General features: G+C 34.5%; 1 protein-coding gene across 1 annotated transcript; it reads right to left on the minus strand.

The window, feature by feature from the left end:
• Nucleotides 1-958: 958 nt before the first annotated feature.
• Nucleotides 959-8,449, minus strand: LOC120123977 (glycogen phosphorylase 1-like). Its single transcript, XM_039142755.1, has 20 exons — nt 7,731-8,449; nt 7,516-7,630; nt 7,177-7,277; nt 6,544-6,635; nt 6,088-6,223; nt 5,911-5,979; nt 5,656-5,757; nt 4,833-4,931; nt 4,464-4,574; nt 3,927-4,133; nt 3,495-3,602; nt 3,305-3,400; nt 3,157-3,213; nt 2,814-2,960; nt 2,666-2,725; nt 2,459-2,563; nt 1,967-2,128; nt 1,779-1,852; nt 1,244-1,367; nt 959-1,160 (listed from the first exon to the last, which is right to left on the minus strand). Exons 1-20 carry the CDS (start codon nt 8,397-8,399, stop codon nt 1,041-1,043), a joined length of 2,754 nt encoding a protein of 917 aa, XP_038998686.1. The 5' UTR covers nt 8,400-8,449; the 3' UTR covers nt 959-1,040.
• Nucleotides 8,450-11,234: the final 2,785 nt, after the last annotated feature.

The raw sequence follows: 11,234 nt of genomic DNA on the forward strand, positions 1-11,234 counted from the left end.
AATCAACCGATCCGATTTTGACTCGATCCGCTACCCAACCTGAATTGAATTTTATTGACCCGAACTAAACCGAACCAAATCTAATCAGACCTGAACTGAATCTAAAACGAAATAATCTAGACCCAAAATGACATGAACTGAAATGACCCGATCCGAATAACCTGATTGCCACCTCTATTAAATACTCTTCGAAAGTTTTTTTATTTGATAAATTTTAAATTTAACTACATAACAAATATATCAGTAAAGTTTTTTTATATTAAATTGTATTAAGTAATAAGCTTAAAATCATTTCATTTTATTTATTGAAAATTATTTTACATATTTACACGATGGAAGATTATTTGATAGATACATAATAATTTTATAATGTAATGACAAAAAGGATATTTTAAGACCAATGGAACATTTTATTTACGAAGATTAATGAAGAATATCATACAATCATCGATCAGCGTGAGCGACTTTTACCAGAGGTTGGAAAAAGCTACGGTAAAAGCATTATTGTCGGTAAATTATTCAATTTATTGGAAATGTGAAGAAAAAATCCCAGAGGCGCCGTAGGGAGAGCATTCTAAAATCAAGAGGGACATCTGCAAGGTTGAATTCCCCAGGTTTTTTCAGCGTACTCTTGGATGGTCCTGTCGCTGCTAAATTTCCCAGAGCCAGCTGCACAAAGTATACTCATTTGAGTCCATCTATCTTCATCAACAAACGCTTTATCCGCGGCTGCCTGTTCATTTCAACACAAACTCCACAATTAAAATGCTATTCCAATTCCAACCAGATGGAAACCCCAGGCTATTTACCTGGGCCTCTAGGTAGCTTGCAAAATCGGCTCCTACTAGAAAATAGTCATTCCCAGTCTCTATTTTGTCGCACAATGATTTGAAATAGTCTTTCAACCCAAAGTGACCGTCTCGGATCATCCTATATAATAGTAACACAACGCCACTCAAATCAAACTCTGTATAAGAAAAGCAAGGGCTATATCTCCTTTACCGAGTAACTAAGATGTAAAGTATTGATAAAGCTATACACTACACATAAATGATTGGGCGAAAATACCTTACTACACGCAAAAATTGAAGAGGAACTTTAAGAGCAGGTCCTTTCTCTCGCAATGCGGGAACATCATTCACCGATGCACCAAACAGAAACTGAAAGAAATCTTATCAGAAATCCAGTCCTACTAATATTGTTGATTATCTTTGCATCTCATCTGTGGTGGCATAGTGCTTACCATGTTTTCCCGGCCTACTTCTTCAATCATTTCAATCGTAGAACCATCTTCTGTGGCTAAAAGTAAACATCCATTCATCAAAAATTTCATGCTGCTGGTTCCCGACGCCTCATGCCCAGCAGTGCTGGATCAGAATCAAGAAACACTTTAGGTAAAAGAAGTGTATCAGAAGTTTGCCAATCACTTTGATTTTAATTGAATCATATTCCACCATCCTAAATTCCTAATGTCTTTCAACTACTTAAATCTTTACTATCGACAATCGATCTATCTTTGCCTTTAAAATATAGGGAATATCATTCATTGCATAAGCTTAATGAGAATTAATACTAAAAGATAATGATTTTCGACCCAAATTTATGGGACATGGAGATATCAATCTTTAGAGGGATAAATATATATACAGACAATGAAGCCAAAATAGTCGACCATACAAAAACAAGTAGAATTCCGAGTCAGCAATCACTGCAAAAGATATTATAACTGCTAAAGAACTTGTTAATGCCATATAATGTGCAAAACTTGTGCATACTACCTTAGATGTTGAGAAAGGTCAGCCCCTGGTATTACCAGCTCAGCAACAGAAACATTGTAATCAGGTATAAAGACCTGCATCACGGTTTCTAATTAATTCTGTTCAAGGGCAATTACTCACCCTTCTGAGGAAATAATACACATTTCAGAGTTTCATTCAACAAACATCTCGCGAAAAAACTGGCTTACCAACTTTAAAAGATCTCCAATATCATTATCATTGTTGATCTTTTCAGCCACAACATGACAGAGTTTAATAATCTTTTTTGCAATTTCATAACCTGGAGCAGCTTTTCCTGAAATAATGCAGACCCGCGGTACAACTTTTTTCCTATCATTCTTGTTCATATTCTGCACCAAAATGAGAATAGCATGAGCTTGATACCTCTGGATCACTCGTTCTTTTAACTTGATGTTAAAATGTTCGAAATATATACAACTTTTATAATTTAAATATTTTTATGCAAAACAAAATGGTTATGATTAAGGAAATGGTTAATCCTAACTCATCTGACAGTTTCGAGACATAAGAAATCAGAATAAGGAATCATTGATCTTGCAAATATCCCGCCACAAGTAGTAATAACTTAAAACCTAAAGGCAATTCAACAAGGCATAAAAACAGCATTTTATAAATTCCACATGTTTTCATGGCTCTTTCAGGCAAAGATAGTGTTTAACCTTGATGCTGTCATATCTATGGATAATGCCAAGTATATTAAGCAACTGCCGCTTATATTCATGAATCCGCTTTGTGTGCACATCAAACATTGCATTCAAGCTGACCTGCACATTACCGATAGTGCACACCAACATTAGGTCATTACAGAGCTCCTCGAAAACATGAAAAGGAAATTTGGGGACAAAAACTATAACTTTCTTCAGAACCTTCAAACCACTCATTGCGTCAATGTACTCAGCAAGCCTTATTTTGTTGACCTTCTTAACCTATGAGATAATAATTAACATTAAACGAATGGTTTACTCAATGATATGTTTTGTTTCCAAAGCTGAAGCGTGCTAACTAAGAAAGTACCATCTTCCATTCTTGATGCAATTCAGCATTAGTTGCATGATCTCTCAAACCTATTAAAAGGTCAATATCACGGATCCAAGCTTCTGTTCCAAGCCATTTTGAGATAAGAGCACATAAACTAGGATTGCTGACAACAATCCAGCGACGCTGAGATATCATATGTTAACCGATCAAAATCACTACACAGCAAATGAATTTAAATTATTCATGTACTTTTAATTATCAGGGCTAGATGCACTACAGCATCAAAGTAACAATTCTAGAATTTATTTGAGGGTAGGAAAGCAACTTATCCAATCAATAACTTAAATAATGCCAAAAAAAAACTGAACTTATTTTAAACCTGGGTCACTCCATTTGTCTTGTAGTGAAACTTGTGCGGCCACAGCTCATAGAAGTCCTGCAAAGATTTAACGGACAACAATTTAGATAAACTAATTTAACTTAAAGCCAAGGAAAGGAAATGTTTAAGAAGGTAAGATAAGTTTTACCCTGAATACTTTTGTTTTCAACAACTCTAAATGTAATCTGGAGACCCCATTCACAGTATGACAACAAATGATTGATAGGTTTGCCATTCGAATATTCTGACAAAAAGGATGGTTATGAAGTTCAATTTTTCATCCATTCTAGCAATCCATCAACACAGCAGAAATTAAATCTATACAAATTGATATATACCTTCACAGCACCTTCCTCAACAATTGACATCCTGGCCAACCGATCATAATCTAAACCAATCATCTTCTTTAACTTTTCCATGAAGTTGAAGTTTATGTCATATATAATCTGAAAAGAGCAAATTTGTAAAACACGAGTAGCAAACTGACGAGCACTCAAATTAATATATTACAATCTAAATAAGTGGATAATACAGGAAATGTGTTGAAAATAACAACCAATCACATGCATGTTTATGTACCTTGGATGCATGATGTCATAATTAAGAAAACTATTAAGATGAAGCTATAACATATGACATCAGATACAAATGAAAGATTATTGCAAGACGAAGTTTTTCCTTTGGAACAAATTAGGCTTTCAATCACATAGTTAGTCAATGAAACAGATATTAAAGCTGAAAGTACATTGAAACATTGAAACAAAATACACCTGCAAATGTCGAGGGAGAAGGCTGCCCATTAGATCCACAGGGATTTTCTCCATTGCTTCAGATGATACGGTATGAGTTGTGTATGAAAATATTTTGCATATGATGTCCCAAGCTCTGTTCCAGCCTAAATGCTCTTCATCCAAAAGCACTCTCATTACCTCAGCTATCGCGAGAGATGGATGAGTGTCATTCAGCTGCAGTGCAACCTATATAAAATGCAATTGAAGTTGACAGAACAGTAGTCAAGCATCAGCACAGCACTCAACCCAAGGATGAAAATTGAAGTGGAAAGAAAATTATTCTCAGTATAGAGAAAGCCTCCTCACTCAACTCTCAGCGCTGCCGTCATCTAAAAGCACAACCATTTATCAAGTATATGACATTGATAACTTGCGTAAAACTTGAGAACAGAATTACTCGAGATTCAGAACAGTATAACTGGACCATATGATCAGACCAGTTCCAAATAGTCCTATTCGAGGTGTTCCTACATATGCTTATGCACTAATAGATACATGAAACATGCAGCTAATAACCTTCTCTGGAAACTCATTAAAATTTTTATGAGTATCTTTGAATCTTCTGATGATGTCTTGTACTGATGCAGAGACAAAGAAATATCGCTGTTTCAACTGCAATTCTTTACCCTGAGAGAAACCACCACAAAGAAGTATGAATGTAGCTCTACATAAAGACTAAAGAAAAATATTCAGTCAACCACTCAAGCCCTTGCACACATTTCAACCAAGTTTCAATGAAAGCAACATGAATAATCTCCGACTTAGTACCTTTAATTTCCCAAAAATCAAACAATTGCAATACTTTAGAAGATGCAGAATGCAAAGTTTGATAGATAACTAAGCCTCCTGATGTTAACTAATCATGTTAAGGAAAAGCAACCAAACCTGATAAGAACGGTCATCGGGGTATAGTATACTACTAATACTTTCTGCTCTCTGTCTATTGACCACAGCATCAACATAATCCCCAGTGTTATAGGACTCCTGCAAAGCCATGCTCCAAAGCTGAGGATTTAAGATATATCAATGCCACATACTCACAAGAACCCATAATCATACATGGCAATAAAAATCAGAAACTTTGGAGTCTCCAAAACAATCCCTCACGAAATTGAAGTCTCCAAACTGAAAGACAATATCTGAAAAATACAGAAATCTTAACTGACAATTTTTTTCTAGAACCGACATCAAATACCCACTTCAAAGACTATACAAGAAATATGCTAGATGCTAAAATCTTACTGACATAAGCGAGAGCTCTCTCACCAAAAAGTAATTCTCCGAATGCAAATAGTGAAATCCAAAAGAGTAGCGAAAATAAAAGAAATAAGTAACTTGACTCAGCAAATAAGTGATATCATTAAGTTGGATTAAGCATGTTTCAAAACAATTAGGCCAAAATAATCAGGGAAAAAAGATTAAAAAAGATTTCCAAACTACCCGCTTACTAAGCAGAACTTAATGGGTAGGGTATATAAGAGAAATCAAACAGGAAAAACAACATAGTTGCACATATGACAATGTTTTAAGCAATCAAATGAGCACTTGTAAGGTCAGTCTACCTATAATATTTCTAGTAAACCTAGAGCCTAAGAAATATAGTTTTAAGTGTCGAATCTTCATAGTTTAGGTAACCCTATATAAACGGAAGCAAACATACACAGAGAATCCAACCTTACAATTACTAATTGGACTTTGTCGAAATTACCATATTGTGTTGATCACTTGGTTTGGCAGCCCAAAGGCGAAGAACAATCGTATTCCTTGTTCCATAACCTGGTATTGGATTGTCATATGCCACAGCTTCAACCTACCACCATGAAGGCATATTGCTAAGCTAAACAGAATACCAATTACGTTCAGATAAATTTAGCAGCCATTTAAACCATGCATCGCCACCGAAGGATATATAATTTTTTGCAAAAGTGTAGGCTTTCAAATTATGAAAAGATTACTGCCTTACCACTTCTCCAGGAACCCAAACTTTATGTTTTTCTTTATTCAAAACTTCGTCTGTGACAGTCCCATAGAACTTTACCATCCAAAAACACAGTGGGCAGAAGTTTAGTAAAGAACATAATGATATGTCACACATCTAATATGATTACAGATAATTAAAAACATCCGAGAACATACAAACCTTTACAGGATAAGTTATGTGAACCCGCTCTATCTCCCAAGGGTTTCCAAAGTTTAACCAATAATCAGGTTGTTCATGTTGAAAACCATCCAATATAACTTGTCGGAACAACCCATACTGGTAGCGCAATCCATAGCTGCAACAAGAAGATGCATAATTCCCTATAGTTAGATTATCGTAAAAGCCAATTCTCATTTGAGGATATACAAGTCATACTCATTTGATGCACGAATTCCTTCACTGATCTTGGAGAAGTAAAACTAGCACGGATTATAAATAAGCTAAAACTAGGTAGAAGATATGCAAGTCAGCTTCATATCCCATAACCCATTTTGGTTTCAAATCCAGTATGGATAATTATTCAGTACATATATTTAACGGAATGTGCAGATCTATTACTTTTAACTTGAAATATCTCCACAAATCTTACAAGCAAAATGTATAATAAAGGCATACCCTATAGCAGGATAGTCCAAAGTTGCTAGAGAATCCATTTGGCATGCCGAGAGACGAGCGAGGCCTCCATTACCCAGGCAAGCATCTCCTTCCTTAGATTATCATAATGAAGAAGCTATAAAGTAAATGCATAATTATCCGAGTATACAGATATATATGCATAATACATGACGAACTTTCTTCCTAATGATTAAGAATTTACTTTTATGTCACTAGTTAAAAAATCGAGATATCTTTCACAGAGTCTCACCGTCTCTAATTCTAAGGATAGGGTTGTTTTGAAAGGACAAGCGCACATCATAAAGTGTTTTGCTACGTTACTCGGAATGTCCATGTAACCGTCAAACATGGGTATGGTTAAATGTTTTAAAAAATGTTCATATATTTGAAGGATATTGGAGGTCATATCCAAGAGTCGGACATAAATACTTCATAAAAAAATAATAGTCCAAGCAATGTAGATCTTTTGTCCATATACCCCCTAAAAATAATAGTCATTTCCAATTACTACACATCATGATATCCGATATAATTATTCGATGTTTTCAATTCTACTTGCAATCAAAAAATTACTTTTGATTAATCTGAGATTAGGACAATAAAGGAGCACATAAAATCAAATGTCAAGTTAACCTGTTCAGCTAAAACTTCAAACTCAAAACCAAGCTGGCTTAAAGCATCTGCAAATTGATCACGAACTCCAAGGTTGATGACAGTATTTGACAACGAACGGCCTGAAATTATAAATAGCATGAATGATAGTTAAAGCAACGAAGACAACCCAGAATAAAATGTGAATTCAAGAATTGGTTCTCCTTGTAAAAGGAACCGCAGTTTGATCCTCTAGATTTGATAAATTATAGGTAAAAGGAGAGTAATAGAATCCATAACCGAACTTTTAGAGAGCTCTAAACTTATCGATAATTTTAAATACAGTAAAATTATAAGTCTCATAAAGGTGGGAAAATATACCCATAAGAAACTCAAGCGAAAGAAAATAAAGTCGTTTCGGGCCTTTCCTGTTGAAATGTATCTGAGTATCATGCCAACGTTCAATCAACCGATCTCTTACACTATGTGCTAAAGCCTGTTAAACAATCGAAATCCAAGTTATATAATACATTCCCGCCAAACATTAAAGAATGTCAGAATTCGTTCTCAACCGACCAACGGAACCTTAATCTTACGTGATAAGCTTCAAAATCATCGAAATTAAATCGCGATTTAGCCACTGTGAACTCCACGTGATCTAAAATATCCTTTTGTAAGCTAAGCGGGTCGTTCTTCAAGAAAACATCCATCAATCCAAACATCCTCTCAGCTTTGATTTTCTCCTCCCCAAATTCCAACCGAGGCTTCCTAACCATAATCCCTCTCGCAGCTGGAGAAACAGAAACGGCGGCGTCATCGTCTCCGTCGATTGCCTCGACCAAGGCCTTCTTGATTCTCTCCAAGCTCTTCTGATCGTCGATCTTGTTGCCTCGAGAATCGGTTACGAATAACTTTTTGATAAAATAGCCTCCTTCGCAATCTACGGTGGCTTTGTCGATGAGTATACCGAGGACATTGAAGACGCGCATGATGGTTTGGAGGAGACCTAAACGGTTACGCGTACGGATGACGAAAGCGGTTGAATTGTCGTTATTCTCAGGAGCAACGATTTCGACTGTTACTGAAGCGGATGCATTGTTTTCAGAAGTGGCGGGAGGGCGTTTGGCGGCGGAGAGAGTGAGGGGTAGAGTGTTTCGATGGGGGAGAGGTAGGAGAATTGGGAGGGAAGATACGTTTTTAGAAGGGAATTGAAAAGAAGAAAATGATGTGTTCGGACGGAGTATAGAAAAGGAGAGGGTAGCCATAGTACTGAAAAACAACCGTGATATTGCAGGCTTACGTTAGTGAATAAGATGAACAACCAATGTGGATTAAAATTTGGAGATTCGTAAAATGATAGGCAGAGAGGTTGAGGACAGTTGATGCAGCCGTTTTAAGCGGATCACCCAGCCAGATGGGAAATACCACGTGCAGTGCGGATCACTTTTCCTTTATTTTCTTTTTCTTCTTTTAACCAAATCTTTTCAAATTTTGTCCATGTGGATCACATCCACTGGCTTATTTTTCGTACGTTGATTTAGTTATTTGGGATAATAACACGAATGATGGTTGAACTATTGTAAAACTCAATTCATATTTTTCTTATTGTGATAATCGGCACTTTCTTCAAATTTGATCTTTATCTTTTTTTCTTGTCTCAATCCTACATTTACACTACCATTCCATTCCATTAAGAGTTTTGATTTTTTATGATTTCAATATTAAGGCCTGAACATGTAGCATTCTAAGTTAGTGATACATGATAACGATAATTTCACAATTATATTATCACTATATTATATGAAAATTAATAAAAATTCAATCAACTCAAACATTTATAAATAAATGGTAAATTACACGCATACTCACTGTATTTTACACTTTTAATTTTTTCAATTTACTCAGAACTTTAGACATTGAACATTTTTTGTCACTTTATCGTTAATCTTATAATGGCGTTATGACGCAGAATATATAAATGATTTTTAATCGTTTAAAAATAGTCTAAATAATCTGTCAAAAAATAAAATTAACACGTCAGAAAACAAATGAAAATTAATAAAAAAATGAGGGTAAAATAAAATTAACTAAATGACTATTTGTTTAACCCTAATTTACATGAAGTGCAATACTAATTCTCAAAACTTTCTCCCAAATCGTTTACCCTTATATGAGTTGAGGGGGTTTAATCTTCGTATGAGAAGAAAGGTTTAAGGTTTAGATGAGTGGTTTGTGAAATCAGTTGAGGGCTGGGGAGAACTGTCTAAGTTTTCTGTATGGCTTCGAAAGCGAAAGTGGGCGTGGGTTCGATATTAGAATCATGAGAAGTCATGTGTTGCATTCGGGGTGTGTTGCTGGCATATCATACGGTGAGTTGTTCTAACTTCTCATTTATATGTTTCGATTATGACCCATAATTAGGGTTTAATTTTTTTCGAAAAATTAGTGTGTTTTGTTATTCCTTTTAAGGGTTCTAAAATTTTGTGATAAAGTATATGAAATTCATGTTCGCTTGTATAATTTAGGTTTCAATTTCATTTTACTTTAGGCTTTTTAATATATGTGTGTTTCTTTGCTATAATTATTGTTACTATAAATTTGTAAAATGATAAAAATTTGGTGGATATGTTTGTTGGATAGCATGTGCTGGTTGGATATTAATGGGTTGATTATTATTTTGACATGATTAATATATGTGTGTTGCTTTGCTATGATTATTGTTACTACATATTTGTACAATGATAAAAATATGGTGGATATTATATGTTTGTTGGATAATATGTGTTGGTTAGATATTGATGTATTGATTGTTAGTGAGGATAACATAAGTACTATTTTTTATGACCACATTGTTTTGATAATAGTTTAATTGTTTTTGTGGATAAAGTGAATGAGGACATAGGTTAATACCCTTCTCTTAAAACATGTGCATATATTATTTAATGATTATATTGTGTTAGGGACCATTAGGATTTAGGGTATAGTATATAAAATATTAAATTTACATCAAATTAATAATTTATTTATTTATTTAATTCAACAACCATATATTTAAATTAATGCATTTTTTATTTATGTCACAACCACATCTTTAGAGTACTACACAATAGTGGTTCACAATGGTGGATACATTATTAATGATAATCAACCCATAGTGGAATATATTGGTAAAAAGTTATATTCTTTGATATGTGTGGGATTGACTCTATGTTTATGCTTGTTATCTGTGATATGATTAAGGAGTTAGTATATCTCAATCCATATGAAATATATTGACAAAAACTAGAGGTGCATTAACTCTGAATACACTGAAAACCAATGATGATGTGTTAAGTTTGTTAAGTAATATGCCTAGGAATAAGTATGTGCATGTTTACTCTGAAGAAATTATCAAACATAGACATGAAACAAATACTATAATTGAAAGTGAACCCACTATTGATATTGAACATAATCTTGAAACTGAAATTAATAGTGAGAATGACTTAGTTGATGGTGAAATTATTAGAAAATATGTTTATAAAACTGAGGATGAACATTCAAAATATAGCTTATAAGAGTCAAGGTTTTGATAGTCTGTTTGAGGGTAATGAGAATGGTTTAGGTGGTGGTGAAGATGAAATGAGTGATGTGCCTGTGAGAGTTAGTAGGGATATACCTAGATTTACAGTAGGCAATGAAAGTGAGGGAATAAATAGTGAAGATGGCAGTAAGGGTTCAGTCATTGCATAGTGCAATTGACTTTGAAATAGAGGATCATAGGAGAATCTGTCATGAGTTTAATAGTGGGGTTGACTTAAAAAATCTCCAATTTAGGAAATGTATGTTATTTCCTAACCAAAAGGTTATTAAAGCAACAATAAGACAATATGAAGTGAAAAATATATACAATGTGAGGCTTAAGGTGAATGATTCTAGAGGATTCTTGGTTGTGTGTAATAATGATTTCTCATGGATGATTTGAGCATCAAGAGTCAATCCTAAAGATGAGACTGACACAACTTGTAATGCCCCGAACCCCGGGTTAGTAGATTCAGGTCAACCCAAGTAAGAATTTAAATAAACCCATTAGCCTGGTATGAAAGTTTAGCAAAAATAAG

This window comes from Hibiscus syriacus, unplaced genomic scaffold, assembly GCF_006381635.1.
Source record: "Hibiscus syriacus cultivar Baekdansim isolate YM2019G1 unplaced genomic scaffold, ASM638163v2 tig00110407_pilon, whole genome shotgun sequence".
NCBI lineage: Eukaryota > Viridiplantae > Streptophyta > Magnoliopsida > Malvales > Malvaceae > Hibiscus > Hibiscus syriacus.